Source organism: Rhipicephalus sanguineus, chromosome 11 (genome assembly GCF_013339695.2).
Source record: "Rhipicephalus sanguineus isolate Rsan-2018 chromosome 11, BIME_Rsan_1.4, whole genome shotgun sequence".
In the NCBI taxonomy this organism is placed as follows: Eukaryota; Metazoa; Arthropoda; class Arachnida; order Ixodida; family Ixodidae; genus Rhipicephalus; species Rhipicephalus sanguineus.
The window spans coordinates 96,954,660-96,977,070 of record NC_051186.1 but is presented as its reverse complement, the minus strand read 5'-3'; the positions used below and the strand labels follow the sequence as shown (position 1 = coordinate 96,977,070).

The window sequence follows — 22,411 nt, the reverse complement described above, 5'->3', positions numbered from 1 at the left end:
ACCTCTTGGTCTTGGGTCATGTGATCAGCAAGGACGGTGTTCGCCCGAACCCGCGGAAAACAGCTGCCATCGCTGACTTCCCGACGCCCACCGACAAGAAGGCCGTACGCCGTTTTCTCGGCTTGTGCGCCTATTACAGACGTTTAGTCAAGGAATATTCACGGATTGCCGAGCCACTGACGCAACTCACGAAGGCTGACGTCGAAGTCAGGTGGGAAACGTCGCAAGTTCAGGCATTTCAAGAATTGAAATGCCTGAACGCCTCCGATACTCGCGCATTTCGACGAGCACGCCGATACAGAAATCCACACCGACGCAAGCAGCGTAGGACTTGGCGCCGTCCTTGTGCAGAAGACCGACGGATTGAAAAGGGTCATCAGTTATGCTAGCCGGTCGCTATCAAAGGCAGAAATCAACTATTCCACAACAAAAAGGGAGTGCCTGGCCATCATCTGGGCTACATCGAAGTATCGCCCCTACATATACGGCCGGCCCTTCAAAGTTGTGAGCGACCACCACGCCTTGTGTTGGCTAGCCAACTTGAAGGACCCTTCCGGTCGCTTCGCACGGTGGAGCCTAAGACTTCAAGAATTCGACATTACCGTCGTTTACAAGTCCGGAAGAAAACACTCCGACGCCGACTGCTTTTCTCGTGCCCCCCGTCGACGCACCGCCGCAGGACGACCGCGATGATGACTGCTTCTTCGGAACCATAAGTGCCGACGACTTCGCTAAACGACAGCAAGCCGACCCGGAACTCAGGGGCCTTGTGGAATAACTCAAGGGTAGGACCGCCGTTGTTCCGAAAGTATTCAGGCGGGGATTGGCGTCATTTCTCTTGAGAAACGACGTCCTCGTAAAGAAGAACTTCTCTCCGGCCCGGGCCAACTACCTTATCGTTGTACCTTCGGCACTTCGACCAGAGGTCCTCCAGGCTCTGCACGACGACCCGACGGCTGGACACCTGGGTGTTTCTCGCACGCTAGCAAGAATACAAGAGGAGTACTACTGGCCGCGCCTTTGCGTCGACGTCACTCATTACGTAAAGACCTGCTGGGACTGTCAGCGACGCAAGACACCGCCCAGTAGGCCAGCCGGACTTCTGCAGCCTATCGAGCCACCTCGACAGCCGTTCCAGCAAATCGGGATGGACTTACTGGGGCCGTTCCCGACGTCCAATACCGGAAACTGTTGAGGTGTTTATTAGACGGCAGTCGGCGACGATGCTCAATGGCGACAGTCAAGCAAGAACGCGAGCTCAGAGCGCGAGCGGGAAGAGCCCAAGAGGACGACCCACTAGAAGGCTATAGAGCGCAACCCCTTACTCAACTCAAAGGCTTCGCTACAATTTCCCCGGGTACGAAAAGGGAGCCGTCCGGCGACCTAACAGCTCGTCACTATGAGTGGGTCATAGTAGGCCTTGAGGCGCTCCACGTTGACTATGTCGCGCCCTCGACGGCGCATGTCCGAAGATGGTTCGATGGGTTCGATCACGTAGTTGACCGGGGATGTGCGCTCGACGACCCGATAGGGGCCTTCGTATTTCGGCAGTAGTTTTGAAGAGAGGCCAGTTGCAGTGGTAGGGACCGAGAGCCATACGAGTGCTCCAGGGAGGAACGTGGACTCAGAAGTGGTGGTGCCACCGCGAATGCTCTTCTGCCGCTCTTGTTCCTGCGTTGTAAATGTCTTGGCAAGCTCGCGACACTCTTCCGCAAGCCTGGCTGTGTCAGAAATCGGCGCACACTCAGTTGAATCCGGCTTGTATGGGAGTATCGTGTCGATGGTGTGCGACGGGTGCCTTCCGTACAATAAGAAGAAGGGTGAAAACCCAGTTGTGCTTTGAGGGGCGGTATTATAGGCGTAGGTGACGAAGGGCAGAATGACATCCCAATTTTTGTGATCGGCGGCGACGTACATCGAGAGCATGTCGCCGAGCGTGCGGTTAAAGCGTTCGGTTAGGCCATTCGTCTGCGGATGGTAAGCAGTAGTTTTGCGGTGAACAGCGTGGCACTCTTTGAGAATGGCTTCGACGACTTCCGACAAGAAGACACGGCCTCGATCGCTGAGAAGCTCCTGGGGTGGACCGTGACGTAGCATGAATCGGTGTAGCAGGAAGGAGGCAACGTCGCGCGCTGTAGCCGCTGGGAGGGCGGCGGTTTCGGCGTATCGCGTTAGATGGTCAACAGCGACGATTGCCCAGCGGTTACCAGCCGATGTCAGAGGAAGTGGTCCGTACAAGTCGATGCCCACGCGCCCGAACGGACGGTTAGGGCAAGGTAATGGTTGTAGACCAGTGGGTGACACGTGCGTTGAAGGTTTTCGGCGTTGGCAATCGAGGCAGGAGCGAACGAACTTCTGCACGTAGCGGTACATCCCTCGCCAGAAGTATCGTTGTCGAATGCGGTGGTAAGTTTTGGATACCCCAGAGTGCGCGCATTGTGGATCAGAGTGGAAGGACTCGCATATTTCAGAACGCAGACTGCGGGGTATCACAAGTAGCCACTGGCGGCCATCGGCGTTGTAATTGCGTCGGTGCAGTAGATCGTCACGAATGGCGAAATGGTGGGCTTGACGACGCAACGCGCGAGTGGTTGGTGTTCCCGACGGATCAGTGAGCAAGTCTATCAGCGATGCGATCCATTTATCCTTGCGCTGTTCGGTAGCGATGGTGTGAACGTCGATGGAAGAAATAATGTTACGTGACGAGCATGGGGTATTGTCGTCAGGCAAGGGCGAGCGCGAGAGGGCGTCGGCGTCAGCATGCTGGCGTCCGTTGCGGTACAGCACGCGGATATCGTAGTCCTGTAGGCAAAGTGCGCAGCGGGCGAGGCGGCCTGAGGGATCCTTCAATGACGACAGCCAGCATAGTGCATGATGACATCAAATGGGCGACCATACAAATAGGGTCGGAACTTCGTAAGGGCCCAGATGATCGCCAGGCATTCCTTTTCGGTGACGGTGTAATTGGTGTCGGCTTTAGTAAGCGTACGACTTGCATATGCCACGACATATTCAGGGAACCCCGGTTTGCGCTGCGCAAGGACAGCGCCAAGGCCAACACCGCTGGCATCTGTGTGTACCTCTGTAGGGGCCGTAGGCTCGTAGTGGCGTAGTATGGGAGGCGACGTCAACAAACGACGGAGCGTTGCGAAAACGTCGTCGCACTCTGACGACCACGAATGGAGGGGCCCGTTACTTCCGAGGAGCTTCGTCAGCGGCGATATGATAGTCGCGAAGTTTCGAATGAAGCCCCGAAAGTAGGAACACAGTCCTACGAAACTGCGCAGTTCTTTGACGGACGTCGGTTTCGGGAACTCGGTCACGGCCCGAAGCTTGGCTGGATCGGGGAGAATTCCGTCCTTGGACACGACGTAGCCGAGTATTGTGAGCTGCCGTGCTGCAAATCGGCACTTCTTTAGATTCAGTTGCAGACCAGCGTTGCTCAAACGCGTCAACACATGCCGGAGGCGTTGAAGATGCGTGGAGAAGTCTGGAGCAAACACAACGACGTCGTCGAGGTAGCACAAGCACGTGTGCCATTTCAGGTTGCGCAGAATAGTATCCATCATGCGCTCGAAGGTGGCGGGCGCATAACACAGCCCGAACGGCATGACGTTGAATTCGTACAAGCCGTCGGGCGTGACAAAGGCGGTCTTCGATCGAGCGTCATCAGCCATAGGTACTTGCCAGTACCCTGAGCGCAAATCGATGGATGAAAAGAATTCTGCTCCTTGTAGGCTGTTAATCGCGTCGTCTATGCGCGGTAGTGGATACACGTCCTTACGAGTGATCTTGTTGAGCCGTCGGTAGTCCACACAGAACCGCACAGAACCGTCCTTCTTCGCAACAAGAACGACAGGAGACGCCCAGGGGCTGTTAGATGGTCGAATAATATTGCGTCGAAGCATGTCGTCGACTTGCTCGTTGATTACGCGGCGTTCTGTGGGAGATACGCGATATGGACGTTGCCGCAGTGGCGGTTGGGCGCCAGTGTCGATGCGATGCGTAACGGTGGACGTGCGGCCGAGAGAAGTTTGAGCGACATCGAAAGAAGTGCGAAATTCTTCCAAGAGACCCAGAAGCTGGGAACGCTGGTCCGGCGTAAGGTTGTCAGCAATGGAAGAAGCGAATACATCATCGGGCGATGAACCAGACGTGGTAACAGCACTGAGCGTACTGGAGTTGGGGCAGTGCGTGTCATCTGGTTCGTCCATAACTTGTGCGTCTTCGAGGGGTTCCACGCTGCCGAGACATTCTCCTCGCACCAACGTAACACTGTACGGAGATGGGTTGATAACAAAAATTGACGCGCTGCCCTGAGTGACTTGCACGGTCGCGAAAGGCACCAGCAAGCCTTTCCTCGTGCAAACACGGTCAGATGGCGAGAGGAGTGCAGCGTTGTCGGAGAGACTGGCGCAGTAGACGGATACCGCCGTTGACGAGTTTGCAGGCACTGTGGTGTCGTCTTTGACGAGTACCTTGCTCACAGACGATGGACAGTCAGCCGGCGTCAGATCAGAGAATGGTGAGAGCTCTATTTCGGCTGGTGCGCAATGAATCACGGCCTCGTGGTGGGAGAGAAAATCCCTTTCTAGGATGACGTCGTGAGAGCATGCTGGAATTATGATCAATTCGACGGCGTACAGAGTTACTTAGGGTTAACAGCGCGAAAATAAGACACGGCGGACAGGAAAAAGACGAGACAAGCGCTGTTATTTCGCGCTGTTATCCCTAAGTATGCACAACCAACTAGCCCAGTCAGCCACTTTATTAAGGCGTACAGAGCATCGTTAATCATGACGCGGGCTGTGCACACCGCTGTAGGGTGAATACTTTGGGCGCTGTCTGCACGGAGGGAGAGCCCGGGAAGTGGCGTCGTCACTTTTCGCAGTAATCGGCTAAGTTTGGCGTCAATAACGGATACGGCGGCTCCAGTGTCGGTAAGGGCAGATGCGCGAACACCGTCCACAAACACGTCTAACACGTTCGATGGGCTTCTCTGAGGGCTTTCGCAGTTCGACAGCGTCGCAGCCCTTGCCTCGTGGACTGCGACGACTAGTTTTCCTGGTCACGTGAGACCGGACGTGGCCGCATCGGTGACAGTGATCGGCGTCGTGGTGACGGCGAACGGCGTGTAGATGGAGCTGAGCGAGACGACGGTGACATAGGCGGCGGTGAAGCGTAATACGGGCGGCTTGACTGGCTGGTGATGGTTGAGCCGACACGAGGCGGCTGCACGCGATTGCAATAGCGGGCAACATGACCGGCGCAACCGCACGCGAAGCAGATCGGGCGGTTGTCAGAAGTGCGCCATCGATTCGTCGGGGTAGGTCCGATCCATGACGCAGGACGCGGTGGACGAGGCGTCTGCTGATACGACTGCATGTTGGGCTGCATCGGTGGCCCAGGTATGACGTCGGCAAACGCAGCCGGCACACTCGCTTCAAAGGCCTGAGGTCTGGCGACGGCTTCGGCGTAAGTAAGTGGGGCAGCCACAGAGATCGCTTGGGGTGACCTGGCTACAACTTGCGCGTAACTGAGCGGTGCAGGCGCCGGAGGAGGCTGGTGGTATTCCGGCATGACTTCCGCGATTTCCTGCTGAATAGCGCGGCGTAAGGGAGGCAGCAGCGTGGTCGATGGCTGTTCAACATGCTGCTGCTGAGGGAAGGCCAGTAGGGAGAACTGGCGGGCAATTTCCTCGCGCACAAAGGACTTGATCTCGGCTAGCAAGGCGGAATGATCAGAAATGGCCGACAAGCCAGCGAGATCGGCGTCGCGTGATGCAGGTCGACGGGTCAGCAACCGCTGCCGGCGCAGCTCCTCGTAGCTTTGGCAGAGCGTGATCACCTCCGCCACAGTACGAGGGTTCTTGGCGAGCAGCATAGTGAAGGCGTCGTCGCCGATGCCTTTCATAACGTTGCGGATCTTGTCAGACTCAGGCATAGCTGCGTCGGCTTTCTAGCACAAGTCCAGGACGTCTTCTATGTAGCTCGTAAAGGACTCACCGGTCTGCTGAGCTCGTTCACGGAAACGTTGTTCGGCTTGCAGTTTACGAAGGGCAGGGCGGCCAAACACGTCGATGATGGCGGTCTTGAAAGCAGACCACGTGGGGAAATCGGTGGCGTGGTTGTTGTACCACAGGCCCGCCACACCCGCGAGGTAGAAAACCAAGTTGCTGAGTTTGCCTGCCTCGTCCCATTTATTGGGTACGCTCACACGCTCGTACATCGCAAGCCAGTCCTCAACGTCGGTCCCATCCGCGCCGTTGAGGATAGGGGGGTCGCGGATGCGGGGGACACCGGGGCAGGAGGTTGTTGTTGGAGGAGGCGTTTGCTGAGCGGCGTCTTGAGGCATGGTAGTTGGTAGGGTACGGGATCGTAGCTCCAGGGGCATCGAATGGGAGCACAGCACCTCCACCAATTTGTTGAGGTGTTTATTAGACGGCAGTCGGCGACGATGCTCAATGGCGACAGTCAAGCAAGAACACGAGCTCAGAGCGCGAGCGGGAAGAGCCCAAGAGGACGACCCACTAGAAGGCTATAGAGCGCAACCCCTTACTCAACTCAAAGGCTTCGCTACAAAACAAATGGATCGTCGTGGCTACCGAGTACCTCACCCGCTACGCCGAGACAAGGGCCCTGCCCAGAGGCAGTGCCGCCGAGGTAGCGAAGTTCTTCGTTGAGAACATCGTCCTGCGTCATGGCGCCCCAGAAGTCCTCATCACCGACAGAGGTACGGCGTTTACTGCTGACCTAACTCAGGCAATACTGAGATACAGCCAAACAAGCCACCGCCGGACCACAGCGTACCACCCACAGACAAATGGCCTCACCGAGCGGCTAAACAAGACGATCGCCGACATATTGGCCATGTATGTCGACGTCGAACACAAGACGTGGGATGCCATCCTTCCGTATGTGACCTTCGCATACAACACGGCCGTCCAAGAAACGACGCAGATGTCGCTGTAAAGTTGGTCTACGGAAGGAGCCCGGCGACGACGCTCGACGCCATGCTACCCAACATCACCGACGAAGAAAACCTCGATGCCGCCGCTTACTTACAACGTGCCGAAGAAGCTCGACAGCTCGCCCGCCTGCGCATCAAGACCCAGCAGCACACTGACAGCCGTCGCTACAATATTAGACGACGCTTCGCGGAATACCAGCCCGGCGACCGTGTTTGGGTTTGGACGCCGATTCGCCGACGTGGCCTTAGCGAAAAACTCCTTCTGCGATACTTCGGGCCATACAAGGTTCTTCGACGTCTCGGCGCTGTCGACTACGAAGTCATCCCGGACGGCATTACAAACTCCCAGCGACACCGCGCACGACCTGAAGTCGTCCATGTCGTGCGCGTTAAGCCGTTTTTTGCGCGTTAGCGAACCTGGGGAATCTTTTTCCTTTGTTATTGTAATTTATTTATGTATGCACTTGTTTTTTCTCTTCTTTGTTCTTTCACAATCATCGGGACGATGCTTTTTCAGAGGGAGCAATGCCACGCCCACTTCTACTTTTATTTTGATGTGTTCGTGTTTGACCAGCAAGGACGGTTAACAACGCTCGACGCTGTCCGCGAAGCACTGTTCGAGCAGCTTCCCGATTGTACTAGATCGTTTTGTTAAGATTGCGCGCCGCACGCGAATGTTCCAGCTTTGTCTAGAGATAACGCCGCCACCAGTGATATCACTGGAAAGTTCGATAGCGCCTGATAAAAGCCGACGCGCTTGACCACTTGTCAGTTGATCGACGATCGACGCTCTGTTCGCCGCTGTCAGTTTATTGCTGTAGCTGGAGTTTCATTTTCCCGGCCAGAAGTTCGGCCTAATAAAGTTTCATCTCGGACGTGCTGACTTCTGCCTTCGTCGACCGACCACGTGACAATAGTTTAACGCCTCTGTTTGCAACTACGTCGGTACATGACATTTCAAGAGCCTCTGTCAGGCAATATGGCATTTAGCTCTTGCTCCTCTTTATGTATCGCCCCCCCCCACCAGAAAGAAAGAAATAAACTTCAAACTTCAAACGACATCCATGGAAGTGACGTCATGCAGATATTCTGTAGGCTGGCTAACTGCTTGCTGCTGCGCGTCTTTCCGTGCGCACGCCGAGATCTCCCGCGCTTTGCTTACGTGCAGTGTCGTTTGGCCTTTCAGAAAGATTTCGCCTTCTATTAAAAAGTGTAAGTTTCTCACACTTCAGTAGAAGTCTAGGATCATCGACGCCAGTTCCTCGGCGCCCACGGTGACGACGAAGCTATGCAAAGCTTATTAAGCTACGAGGCTCGAGCCGGCGAGCTCCATCAAAGCAACGTAAAACAGAGCAAGACCTTTAAATTCTATAAATAAATTTTGGTTGTGTGAAGTAATCTGAGTGGGTATTTTTCTATTTTCGCGATTTCCCCTGTAATTTCGTTATTTGGGGTTCGACTATAGAATAATATTTCACATTATGCTCATCACACTTCCCATTGCTTTCTAGCGTAATCACTGTGTTAGGCACATCACCGTATAGGGCACAGTTTCTGCTGCACAGTATAGAACGACACACCGTTGATTTCCTCACCCATAATTTTCTCACGGCTTCCCAGCAATCTAGCTACAGTGGGCACAGACACCCAACACTCGCCACTATTTTGCTGTTACTCCACAACCTGCCTGTCTTGCTCCTCCTCCCAGCATCGCCCATCTTCCTTTCCACTTTCCCCACCTGCCGCACGCCATGCTACCCACCACTTCCCAGCACCTACCACTAAGAACCTATAAGCACCTACCACCTACCACTATAAGCGATACTACATATACATATATATATCCGCGAGGATGAAGTTCAATAGATCCGGCGGGAAATGCAGTTGAGAAAGTATGATAAACGTACGGAAACAACTTTTGCGAGCCTTTCTGCAGGAGGGCTTGCCTTTTCAGAGTGAATGGTGGATTCACTCTGTCGAAGGCAGGCCCTCCTACCGACACCTTAGTAAAACTTGTTTTTTTAATGTTTGTCGTCCTTTCTCAACTATATATATATATATATACAAACATACACAAACATTGCTGTGTGTTCACGTATTATCATTTATTACTGTTCCTAATGCACTGTCACTACTGCCGATCATTGGCCCCCTTGCCTCCGTCAAGCTGTGTGCTTCCAGCTGTTTTGCCAGGGCCGCTTTCAAGACACCGTCATCGCATGTGTGCTTTAAATAAAATTGAAATCAATTGAATATTTTGAATCAATATGAAGCGCTTTTCGGGAGTTTACCATAACGTTGGTTTCCTCTTTAGCATGCCTTTGTTATGTAGTAAAATATCAATAGGACCCTTCTCAGAGTAACGTCTTCAGTTGCTTATCCAAGCCACCGTCCTTGATGGACTTTGTGTTTTCACTTGACTGCTAGCTCAATTTGTTCACCAACAACTATTTGGCGCTGAAGTATATAACCAATTCCAGACACCTTCGAAGTGGTGAATCACAGTCGTGCCAAATTACCGAAGCGGAATAAGCAATCTGTCATTTCTCGATGGATCGATTCTAAAGCTGTTTGTTGACGCAATGCAGTAAGGCTTCTGTTCATTCGTTCGCAAATAGTAGTTCCCTCTCCCTTTTGAGGTGGCACTCTCATAGCCCATCCTTTGAGAGCACAGCCAATCGTCTTTTCTCATCGCAATCAGTCCTTGCCAATCACTCCCGCATGGATAAGCTGTAAATGGGCAGCTTGACGTTAGTGATTCTGTAAAATATTCTCTTGCTCTTGAATGACTGCAGCCGACGTCAATATCTGCAGGGAAGAAAAGAATTGAAGCACTCAGATTATTCGTCCTACGAATGATATTAACATTTACCATGCATAACAGTTACCCGAATGATATTAACAACGACCATACAGTGTGATGGACACAATTTCAAACGTGCAAAGACGCGCACACAAATACTACCGAATTCCTGACAAATAGGTGTTGAAGGTGTAGCCTCATCAAGCCTCTGTTTTTTCAGCATTTTCGCCATCTACACTCTGTGAGCTTGAAGAAATGATACCCATGAAAGCCTTGACATCCCCCATCCCTTCCATTGCGGAAGGTGAGTATGGGCGATGAAACTGGGAGACAGCCTTTTTAAAGTGGGCAGCGCTATTTAACTGTCAAAGATAATACTTATTCTCTTCAGTACGATTTTTATATTTGCCTGTTCATTTCTCGGGCTTCACTTCCAACGTTTTCACGACAATCGTGTCGCGCGTTACATGCTTAAACCTTCGCAATATGTATCACGTTCTTGTGAAGATAGTGAAAAAATGAATTATTGTGACAGATTTGTCGTATTATAGAATGTACCTTTTTCCAAACTCCTGTGATCCCCGAGCGACGGCCGGCTGAAGAACCCGGATGAATTGCGCCGATTTCGTTATTGTCTGCTACAGTCAGGTATATGAATGGCTGTCGTGACTGATGCCAGCATCCGGAGGTGTTTTCTGCCTCTTTTAGGTCAGCAATTAGCGTGCAAGCCCCCTGGCTTCTTCCAATGCGAGCTCATCTTCTATCATGACGCGTAAAGACTCTAGACATCAAGTAAGGTAGCAGTTTCACAGGCCGTTTCTGCGTCGCCAGGGCGGGCATGTTTCTGTTTTTTAGATAGATTTCGCATGGACGGCACCTCCGCTCTTGCTGAATTATTGCAGAATGGGCCCGTACTGTCCGACTTTTTAGAGTAGCACTTGGCGTCGTTACTTTACTAATTTTACGGAGCATGCACTGAGTTGCGCAAGGCTGGCGCACATCAGAGCTGGTTGGCGCTCGGCTGGTCCTGGCTTGAATAGGCGCACGTGCACTGATACGCCGATGCACGGTGTTCAGGTGATCACATTGTAAATCACGAGTATTGGCTATTGCTTGGCAATGACAACATCAAGCAGCTTAATTAGTAATATCCGTTTTTTTTTGTCTCTAATTTCCTGTTTGTTACGTTCTTTCTCTCTATTTCTTTCTCTGTTTCTAGATCTCTCTCTCTTTTTTTATTTCCTACATTTTTTTTCTCGCTGTCCTTCTATTTGCTGCTTCCTCTTTCGTTCTATCTCCTTCTCTGTCATTCTGTATTTTTCTCTCTCTCCAACGTTTCTTTGTCTCTATTTATTTCTAGTTGTCTTTCTTTATTTCTCTCTTTACTCGTTGACTCCCTCATCCTAGTTATTGCATCCCACGCCGGAAAAATCGCCACAGCGGGAGAGCGCGCATCGGGCGCCCGTGTTCGGAGAGCGAAGCAGGAGATGAAGGACATGGCGAAGAGAGCGCTCACCTGTAATATAATGATTGTCGCTTGTGTACATAGCGAAACGGACAAATGGCGGGCATAATAGTTCATCTGTAAAAACTGGGAATTGGTCTTCGTTGGTCCCTTGGAAAAACCGCGACAAATTCCCGCAGTCCAGTCTGGAAGGCAACACTCTACCTCCATGCAAATGCAGACATAAAAAATGACAAAATTTGCATAAGATCTGCGTATTAGGGAACAAATCCTTGTTTATTAAGCTTTATATGGGAAAAATTTTACTTGTAAGAAAATCACGCCATCTCCCGCTAAAGGTGACCATGGGGTGATGCGAAGCAGCGTTTCGGCGTGTCGAGCCCGAATTCCAGAGGGGGAGCGGATAGGGGAAGAGGAGGGGGAAGGGGAGAGGGGGAGCAGGGAGGGGAAGTGGAGGGGGGTATATGGGAGAGGGGGAAAGGAGTGGAGAAGAGGTGTGTGGAGAGGGTTTGCGCATGCGCAGTAAGGTTAGTCACACCACACACCACCACCACCACCGATTTGAACTCCGCCTGCCGCTTTTGAGGTGCTTCGCATCTAAAAAGCGGCAAAACTTCCATTCGGCGCACAAGGCTTCAAACAGCAAAGCGGGTCGATCCAAGAGAGTTAACTTGACCACTTTCATGTTTGAACTTGGCTGCCGTTAGTTTTGCTCGTGTTTTATTTGTTTTTGCATGGTATCTTGGACTGACCCGTTTCGCTGTTTCAAGTCTTGCGCGGCCGAGTGCAAGCTTTCCCGTCTTATGAAATCTGATGTGCGCGAGCACCAATGACCCCATACGTAAATGAAACTGGTAGTCACGGAATTTCGAAGCCTTTTAATGCGACAGCGTTAAACAGCTCGTTCCACAGAAATCCGGCGTCGGCGTCAGTGTCGGCGTCGTTAGTTGTGAGCGAAAAATCATCTTGTATAAAATAATAATTAGAAAAGTCTTAGGTACGAGCGAGAATTGAACCCGCGCTGTCTGCGTGGCAAGCAAGTGTTCTACCACACAGCCATTACATTCCTCGGAACTGCACTGAAATTAACTTTAATGCTTCACAAACCTACGCGTCATGTTTACAGGTGCCACTGTACGAAATGTAATAGCGCAGCAAAACGGGGCACAAGCGTACGTTGCCATCCGGCGTCACACCATGTGAACTGCATAACGAATTGGTGGTTTAAAGCCGACCACCCATTACAAAAGACACATACATTACTGCGCGTATTCCCTTACAAACAGGTAGTGGGTGCATCGCAACTTCGAAAAAGTATCACGCGCCGTAATTGCTGCTGGTTTAAAGCATGCCACCCATTAGAAACGGCAAACGCATTATTGCACACATTCTCTTACACGTAGTGGGTACACTGTTGTCATAAAAGTGCTGTTGAAGAGGGCGGAAACCTTTACCTTTAGGTTTGTCTAGTGTGTGTGTGTGTGTGTGTGTGTGTGTGTGTGTGTGTGTGTGTGTGTGTGTGTGTGTGTGTGTGTGTGTGTGTGTGTGTGTGTGTGTGTGTGTGACCTGGCGAATCACATAATGACACGAGAAACAGAGCATGATGAGGATGAGGCCGGATATCGCTATCGCGTTCAACTCTTAAAGGCGAAGCTTAACCGCCCCCCCAATTTTTCTGACGATCCCGAGAACTGACACTTGCGCATCCGGCCTATTTATGACGTATGTAATGAAGTAAGCTGTTGTTAGACAACACTTATTTTAAACGTGGCGCGGTTACACTTAGTCATTTCGGTAGCTTCGACGCGGCTCCTACAGAGCTGTGGCACGGCGCATGCGGCGCTTTGCCGACGTCAAAATGGCTGTTACGGTAGCTTGGCGCGGCGGGTTGCGTTGGTGAGCGCCGCTTGACGCGCCTTCTCCGCTGCTACTGCTTCGGCGCAAGCACTGCTTGGCATGGCACTATACCAGCTCTCGCGGTAGCAAAGCGAGGCGAGGTGGTGCGCAGATGGGGCGTCGGCGGTTGCGCGGCGAGTATTTTGTGGTCGACGCCGTTCTTATGCCGTGAATAGCAGCTTCTGTGTTAAAAAAAAAGCTAGGATCCCTTTCTCGGTCGTGAAAATGGGTGTAGTCGAAGCTGATCACGTGAATGCGTGACCAACTATTTTTAATATTCCCAAATGTTTCCTTCATTTTACGATATAAGGCCCTCACCACATCCTTAGCAGCGCATCATTTTGTTGCTACACGCAACAACGGTAGTCACGCGTGAAATTTTGAAATGGAACAGTGAAAGGCAACGATGAACCGTGGCAACGTGAAATCACAAGTGACCGCGATAAAATATCACATTATCATATGAGAAACGGCTGATTGGTGACAAGCCAACGATCAAAAGAGCATCAGTTATTACAAAAGAGTGCATGCAAATATTCATCTGAGTGGCGAATTTTGGAGGGTCTCTTTTGTGCATGTGTGCATTTATCTACAGCCAGGGCCCCTTTTTTATCGAAGAATGCCGGCACCGCAATTGAAATCTTCAACAGATAAGAGCTTCGCTTAAAAAGGATGCTCAAGTACCTTTGTATGCATTTGTTTGCAATCGGGGCGCTGAGTTTGAGGGCTATGCTAACTTGATGCTTCCATTGCCGTAAGGCATAACGTTGGAGAAGGCAGACTCGTCAGCCACCATTTTAGTGGTCCTGCTGCCGGCTGAAGACAGTATACCCTCGTGAAGCTTACGAAATGTTCAGCAGTGTGCGCGCCAGCGTGTTCCAATCGATAACCAAAGAAGTTAGTCGAAAATTTAAATAAAAATTTGCGATTATCAACGGCGCCTTCACATTCCAATGGTCGTTAGCTGGCAGGCGTGCCCTGCTTCGCCACCTGAAGAAATTTCGGCGGTGAATGTTTGGAAAAAAGTCGATTAATTTGCCTCGCAAAAGGTTCTTGCTATTTCCACCTTGTCCATGGAACATTTCCAAACAACGTAAAAACTTTCGTTGCTTGCGTAATTTCTCTACGTTTACTTCAAAATCGCCTGATGTACCCATGCTTCTGGCAAGCAATAGAAATGCGAGTAAAGTGTGTCGCTTCGTGTAGATTTTGACAGAACAGGTAAGTTATGTCCCAACTTGCCCTACTTAATACTGAATGCTAAAGTTTAATCGGAATGAAGATGTCTGAGCAGCGGTGTAGCCGTTAAACTGTGACTACGTCATGGCGGACAGCAGCTAAATGAAAAAGTGTGCGAGTTGGGTTTCACTCACTGCGTTAAACGGTGTGAATTAGAGAACTACAGATACGACGCGTCGTCCTGTGTTTTAAATTCTGAACGCGAATGTTCGCCTCATGAGCCGGTCTTGTAGGATCTGTTGAGCACATATAACAGGGAAACAGTTATACAATATTTAAGTTTTCTGTATTTTCTACCTCTCTGAAGGTCCTCTATGAACTCCTCTCACCCTCCCATGCCAATTTTGGTCTACACCAAGTTATGGAGGCGATCACGAGAGCACCCAGACGTAGGCGGCTACACAAATAGATACGTAGATAGAAACGCTGCCTTGCTTTCGCTAAGAAATGCTTCGCATTTAATACCTCTTGTCGCCAGCACTTCTCCGGACGCTGGTAGGGGCGTCGCATGCACTGTTGGGTTTGCAGTGACTGAATATTGAAGGCACTACGTAAGGATTCAACATTCTTCTCATTTTGAACGGCATTTGGGCGAAGAGACACCGGTCTCAATAAAGTCGTTACCATTGAAGTGTGCCGGGTAAAGCATTGCGCTCTTTGATAGATTAGGGCGGAAGGTGGGCTAGTTTGTATCTTCAATAATATGGCATGTTACTAGCGAAAAAGACGTGGACGAGAAGAGGGAATACAGCGTTCTCTTGTATTCCTTCTTCTCGTCCACGTCTTTTTCGCTAGTAAATATGTCGTATTACTCTTTCATAGCTTCCATTCCTTTAGCCTCACTGCGATAACCCGGAGCTTTCGGAGATTTACGTCCTTCGGAAAAGCGTGAACTCTGGTCCCGGTCATGACGTACGCGTTCCAGCAGCCTACGGCCGCGCACTTCGTTAACATCGTACTATAAAAGAGTTGAAACCCTTCTGAATTAGGCGTTTCTAGGGAGGAGACACGCAGATAAGGAAGGGATGCAGCTGCGTGGAGTCCTGCTCACGAGCGGCGGCGACCTGGAATTCCCTTTTGTAATCTTCCCTTTTACGTAATCTTCCCTTTTGTCCGATTCCCCGGCCACACCGCTAGAGCTGCGCTTTGTGCTGTAGCTGATGATTAATAATATCTGGGGTTTAACGTCCCAAAACCAAGATATGATTATGAGAGACGCCGTAGTGGAGGGCTCCGGAAATTTTGACCACCTGGGGTTCTTTAACGTGCACCTAAATCTAAGTACACGGGCCTCAAACATTTTCGCCTCCATCGAAAATGCAGCCGCCGCGGCCGGGATTCGATCCCGCGACCTTCGGGTCAGCAGTCGAGTGCCATTACCACTAGACCGCCGTGGCGGGGCTGTAGCTGATGATTACAGCAGCGATTATAAATAAATACGCGACCGAACAATTTTTCACTGTAATTATGACTTACCCATTATATACTACGCATTCCGGGCCATTTCCACCCTAGTCAAGTTTCGTTGCCTTTGGCCTTTAAGCACAATGAGTGAGAAGCGAGGAGACCTACGGTAATACTTTGCCTTACTTCCATAACTTGCTAAAAGGCTATTTACTACAGGATAAGGAAAGCCGATGGACAACACACACACACACACACACACACACACACACACACACACACACACACACACACACACACACACACACACACACACACACACACACACACACACACACACACACACACACACACACACACACACACACACACACACACCACACACACACACACACACACACACACACACACATAAATTTCCACGTTTTTCTTGAAGTTCGAAACTCGTTCTGCTCGTTTATTTCTGTTGCCAAAAATTTTCCCGCCTACTTGTGAGAGTCTGTAGTTTTGCGCCGACTGAGCTAAAGGGCATCAAACAACGATTTTTTGCAAATGACGTTCATGGGAGCAGTCGATAAATTGGTATTTCCGGCAAGCTAATGAAGTGATGTAACTGTAAGAATAATGGATTATTTATGTATATCGATGCTTCGAGGGCTTCTCGCACGAGCGAAATTGAATAAAGTTGCAAAGTTTGATATTTTTTTCCAGAAACAAGGCAAGCTAAAAGGGTAGAAATGAATTATGTTCTGGTGGCCTGTTCGACATACTACAAAAGAAAAGAAATTTAGTCGCTGAAGGTGTAGCAGATCGTCTAAAAAATCGCAAATTTCATTTTTTTTTAGCAAAGCTCTGTATTCAGCATCCAAAACATGCCTTGGTGGTCGGACTAAAAATATGCACATACTACATTTGAAAGCTCTATGTATTAGCTGAACATAGGCAAAGTTAGAAAAGGGTATTACTTTTTCAGCTTGAAAAAATATTTTTTTTTTGAAATTTGTGTCCCCACCAGCTTTTCGCCGACGTAACTCAAGCGGCGTGAAGCACTCACAACGGCAATTTTCAGTCCATGGCCACTGACCTGGGATGCAGACGTCAAACATGGTAGTGTCTATAAAGCAATGTAAAAGAAAATGGGGTTGCATTATAGACAGCACCACGTTTTATGCCCATGGCCAGGCATCGAGCACGTGTGCTCTAGGTTAGCAGTGTAACATCTTACCTGCAGCTATGGCGGGCACATGTTACACTCCGCCTAACGAATTAATTTCTGGCCGAAATTTCTAGAATCTAGGACGCACAAATAAAACAGAAGCTAGGGCGCTTGTGTTCAGTCGCTCGCACTAGAGGTCCCGATCTTTGAAAAACGCAAAACACCTTTTCAGGCTTTTAAATGCGAAGCATTTCTCAGCGAACTTCTGCAACTTTGAGCGTATCTATCTATCTAGCCGCCTAGGACTTTGTGCTCTCCTAGCCGTTAAGCTAATCGGATGTATACCAAACTTGGTGTGGCATAACATGACCATCTTACGAACATAAATGACAGGTCATAACATGAAAATCATGATATTCATGTCATGAAAAGCATGCTTACCATTCCACGGCCTTGAAGCTCTTGCAGCCGTTCCGTTAATTTCATATATACCAAAATTAGTATGGCATGACAAGAGTTCATGACAAACATAATGACAGCTCCTAACGAGCAAATTATGACACGCATGTCGTGTGCAGCACGATTTAGATGACATGGTCTAAGGGCGCTCGCGGCCGTTTAAATAAATGGATGTGTACGAAAAACTGGTATAATGAGACATTTCTGTATGACTAATATAACTGCCACGTGGTAACATAAAAACCATGACATGCATGTCATGTATGTCATGGTTTACATGCCACGCTTATGGTGCATTCGCGGCCGTTTTGCTAGCTTAATATGCACTAAGATTGGTATTGCGCAACGCGACTGTACGACGAACGTACATGAGAGGTGGTAACATGAAAATCAGACATGTATGACTTGTATGACATGATTTACATGCCATGTTCATGGTGCACTCGTGGCCCTTTCGCTAGATTATATACACCAAAATTGGTATTGCGCGATGTGACCGTATGAAGAACATGAATAACAGTTGGTATCATGAAAACCATGACATGCATGTCATGCATGTAATGATTTACATGCCACGCTCACGGTGCATTTGCGGGCATTTCACTTGCATGATATACACTAAAACTGGTATTGCGTGACACGACTGTATGACGAACGTAACTGAGAGGTGGGTAACATGAAAATCATGATATACATGTAATGTATGGCATGATTTACATGCCATACTCATGGTGCACTCGGGGCCATTTCGCTCGTTTGATATACACCAAAATTGGTATTGCTCGGCGTCCCTATATGACGAAACTAAATGACAGGTCCTAACATGCGGATCATGTTATGCATGCCATGTACGGTATGATTTACATGACACTGTCATGGTGCGGTTCCGGTCGTTTAGTTAACCGGATGTATGCCAAAATTGGTTTGGAATGACACGAGTGCGTCATGAACATAACTGACATGTCATGCATTGTATACACCGGAATATATTTTTCATTAGCATGGTATATACCAGATTGTGCATGCATGCGTGCATGGCAAACGTGCAAATATTTGGTGAACTTCATACCATGGCATGAATGATTTCATTTGGCTCATAGACAAACATATGCACCGCTTTGCTGGCTGCTTCGCATTACATCGATCCCCACAGTGCGTGGGATCTGCTGGCTTTTCTTACGTGACCTGCTTGCGGGAGCACGTCTCGCTGGCGTTTATCGAAGGTGGTGCGCGGAAAACAGAGTGGTGACCGCTGAAGCGGAGCGGTGGGCGGAATTTCCACCAGGGCTCTTTGTGCGGCAAACACTGGTACGTATTCATCAGCCGGGCACACGTGTCTTTAAGGCTCCGGCAATGATTCCGCGAACCGTCCACACATGCACATACATCTCTCATGAGGCCAACAGCAGAGTCGACAGCGTTTGATTGAACTGCCAGTTATTACCTTAGCCTACTTCTTCGAAAACTCAGGCTCGGTTTCCCTAGCAGAGTGTGAAGTACTCAAGTTGCAGAAACACTAGGCGTTGTCGCCCGTTGTCCGGCACTACAAGAAGTGAGCTTTCTATCTAGTCAATAAAAACAGCCAGTCCTCTTCAATTACATTTAAGCAACATCATTCGCCTTTTTCAAAAACAAAGAAAGAAACAAGCAAAGAAACGAAACACATCTCGGCTCATGAAACGTTACATAAGTTGCGCGAACAATATCTCTATCCAGTGCAGCCGTGCAACAGCAAGGCCGAAGCACCGATGTTTTTCTACCGAGCCAGCGTCAGCGTTCTGGGCTGGTCGCTGCTCTGACTTTTACAAGTGCTTAATTGCTCACTATAAAAACCCACGGTTCACCATGAGAGCCCACAAAATGATACAAAAATGAGCGGTTTCTTACACCCGCAGCCTGGTTGTATTTTTCCGCCGTTTGGGTAGAAAAATCAACATGACCTGTTGGCCCGTTCATCCCAAGCTGGAATCTATGGAACATTCCGGCGTTGCTATGAATGACGTCGACAAAACAGTGCATCATCTCTCGACAAGGCCACATTTGTGCCTTCAAACAAAGGACCAGCAGGGTCGAGGCCTATAAGAAATAGTGTGTGTGGTATGCATCACATTGCTGAATACGCTGCTTATTCGAAGTTACAGAAAGCTGCGAATCGTGCACACACACACACACACACACACACACACGCACACACACACACACACACACACCACACACACCACACACCACATATATATATATAGATATATATGTGTGTGTGTGTCAGGACAGTGAGAGCGAACACGACAATATCGTGTTCGGCTATATATATATATATATAGGTATATATATATATATGTATATATATATATATATATATATATATATATATATATATATATATATATATATATAGGTATATATAAGCCACAAGAAAAATAATTCAGAAAAACAGTCTGACGCGTGGAATCGAACGGGCGGCGTTATACGGTTACGCCACCAACTGTACCGTCTTTCAGCCTGCTAACGGCGAGCTATTTATATACACCATTCCTTCAGCATGCTTTCTTAATCACCAGATAGATGCGCGATGTGCGCGCGTTGCGTGCTTTAAAGATCGTCGCCCGCTCCTGTGAACGCCGTTGCTCCTCGCCCTACAGAGCATGGTCGACTTCGTGCGCTTATCTCGAGGAAAGAAGGGGGCGGCCGGGGGGGGGGGGGGCGTTTGGAGGGGGCGGTTGTATGTCTTGTGCTTCCGCGCGATGTCCGCGCTGAAGTCGCAGAGAGTACGAAGGTTACTTCACGCGATGCAGCGGCCGCGCTTGCGAAAGGGGCGCGCTGTTCAAACAGAAATAAGTAACAACTGTGACAGTTAGTTCACGCTCGTCCTGTGTGTCCTGTGCGCTTCAAGTGTCGAGCTGTGACGCATGATAGATCGCATTCGTCCTGTGTGCGTTCTTTTCGTGCGTCCTTTGGCCTCGAGCGACGCGCTGGCAATTTCGAGCTGCTTTCCATTCTTCGCGTTACATTCCAATTTATTGCTATCGCATTCATTGCTTCGCCGTTGCGGCGAAACTGTGACATTTTTGCTGTAGCGGTCACGTTTGACTTCTTTCCCGAATCAATTTTTTGCTTACGGAGAATGATGAAGCCTGATGTCTGCAGCACCGGCTGATGCGACGTAAGGACAGCGGAACCAGTTCATCGCGTGCCGCGGTAAGTCCGCCTCGGCAGCTGCATTTTACTTGTGTCAGCACGCTTGTGAGTGCAAATTATTCTAGAGTTTTTGAAGCATTAGGCAAATTGAAAAACGTTAACAAAAATTCACTGCCAGAGGCGTTATTTCGCCTTGTAAAGAGCATCCAACCGATGTTGGACATAACCGAATTTTTTGGGTTGTCTGGGCGCTTGTGTAATTTGTGGGGAACAATTTGAAGAACGAGTCATCGAAAAGTTGCAGCGCCTACATCGTTACAATGTATTTATACTATTTGCCTTTAGGATCTCACCGTAAAGACATTTCAGAGTGACGACCAATTTAGTGTAGTGCCCGCAGATTTGTCGTCTTGATGTTTGAGTAATGAACACATCTAGAATGTAAAATAAAGGGAAGAGTTAACGAAGATGAGCGACGAGAGGTCGAGAAGACAGGCATAGTTGCGCTAGTACGTTTCTGTGACAGTTCCCATAATTACGGGGATTTCTGCAGCTGCACGAATTCTCAACATTGTCTTTCATAAAAAGAATTCTTGTTGCTGTTAAATATTTACCTGTAATTCGTCCAATTTTCTCTCCTGTTTTGTTGTAGAAGTGACGACCGCAAAACCCAGCAGCTTGTGCGCCCAAGCTGAAACCTATAACGTGGATAGCATTTGCAGTCAACTTGCCGTTTGATGTCGAAATCATGTCTTGAAGCAGCCGAGAGCGCGAAACACCCACCATCGGCTGTTCGAAGCTGCTCTAGTGTAGTCAGGCATGCGAGCACCGTCTAGCCACGTAACAATCAAGATGTTGCAGTCAACCTGCAGAAAGCACATTAAATGATTGACTGAGTTTGAAAACAACAAACAATCATATGGCGCATGTTGTGTGCCCCCGCTACAACAACATTCAGCAAAGAGGCTCGAAGTTACGTTTTGATATCTAGGCAATTTGGCAGCGAGCAGGCTTAAACGCAGCACAACGTAACGTCACCAGAAGGAAGGCGATGGCCTAAATTAATTGGCTTCCTTTAGGTAGTTGTAATTTCTTCGAGGTGGCCTCAGTGTCGAGTTGCAGGCGCAGGAGTTATTTGGAATTTAAAGATCTCCAGCTTGAGAATTAGGTACTATTGCCTGGCGTTGATGCAAATGTTGATTTGAAAAAAAAGTCAAAGTGTCGCCGCAAGGGCGATGCAATGAATGTGATAGAAAGAAATTAGAATGTCACGCGAAGAACAGAAAGAAGCTCGATACTTGCAGCGCGCTGCTCAAGCGCAAAGGACTCACGAAATGAACACACAAAGGATGACCGCGAGCTAAAAACGGCCATAGATCGACGACGGTCGCTCCATTAAAGGAGTACTGACACAAAATTTCGAAGGTGAGATAACCTGTTGGATAGATTTGTGGACGCACACGTATCTTCTAGGAAATATCAACGGATAATACAGCCTAGAGCGGGTTTACAATCAGGTTCAAATTGCGTCTCGCCCCACTTGGCGCGAAACGCGCCTTTGGTTTTCGCGTAAATAACCAACCGCCACCTACGTCACGAGTTTGTGTTGGCTGCCACGGTTATTGCGGGTGCTCTCTGCTAGCCGACCTTTTCAACGGAAAGAATGCTTGCACGGGAGTACAAAAGGCGGACGTCCTCGCCTCAACTACGCAGTTGGGGGGGGGGGGGGGGTTGCGCATATTTACAACGTTTCAGAGGGCATTGTAGCAGCACCCAGGTAGCCTTCGTTGAAAAGGGTGGTCAAGGTGTGCTCATGTGCACGCGGTTTCGTGTGCTCACGTAGCCAGCTATGTTTACATGAAACCACTCTGGGTCCCGCCTCCCT

The 22,411-nt window shown here is 49.4% G+C and overlaps 1 protein-coding gene across 1 annotated transcript; it reads right to left on the bottom strand.

The window, feature by feature from the left end:
* Positions 1–16,841: 16,841 nt before the first annotated feature.
* Positions 16,842–21,276, bottom strand: LOC119375248 (hepatic triacylglycerol lipase-like). Its single transcript, XM_037645430.1, is given in 4 exon segments — positions 16,842–16,860; positions 19,370–19,401; positions 19,403–19,467; positions 21,141–21,276. Coding segments are annotated over 4 exon segments (252 nt in total).
* Between the last annotated feature and the right edge of the window lie 1,135 nt (positions 21,277–22,411).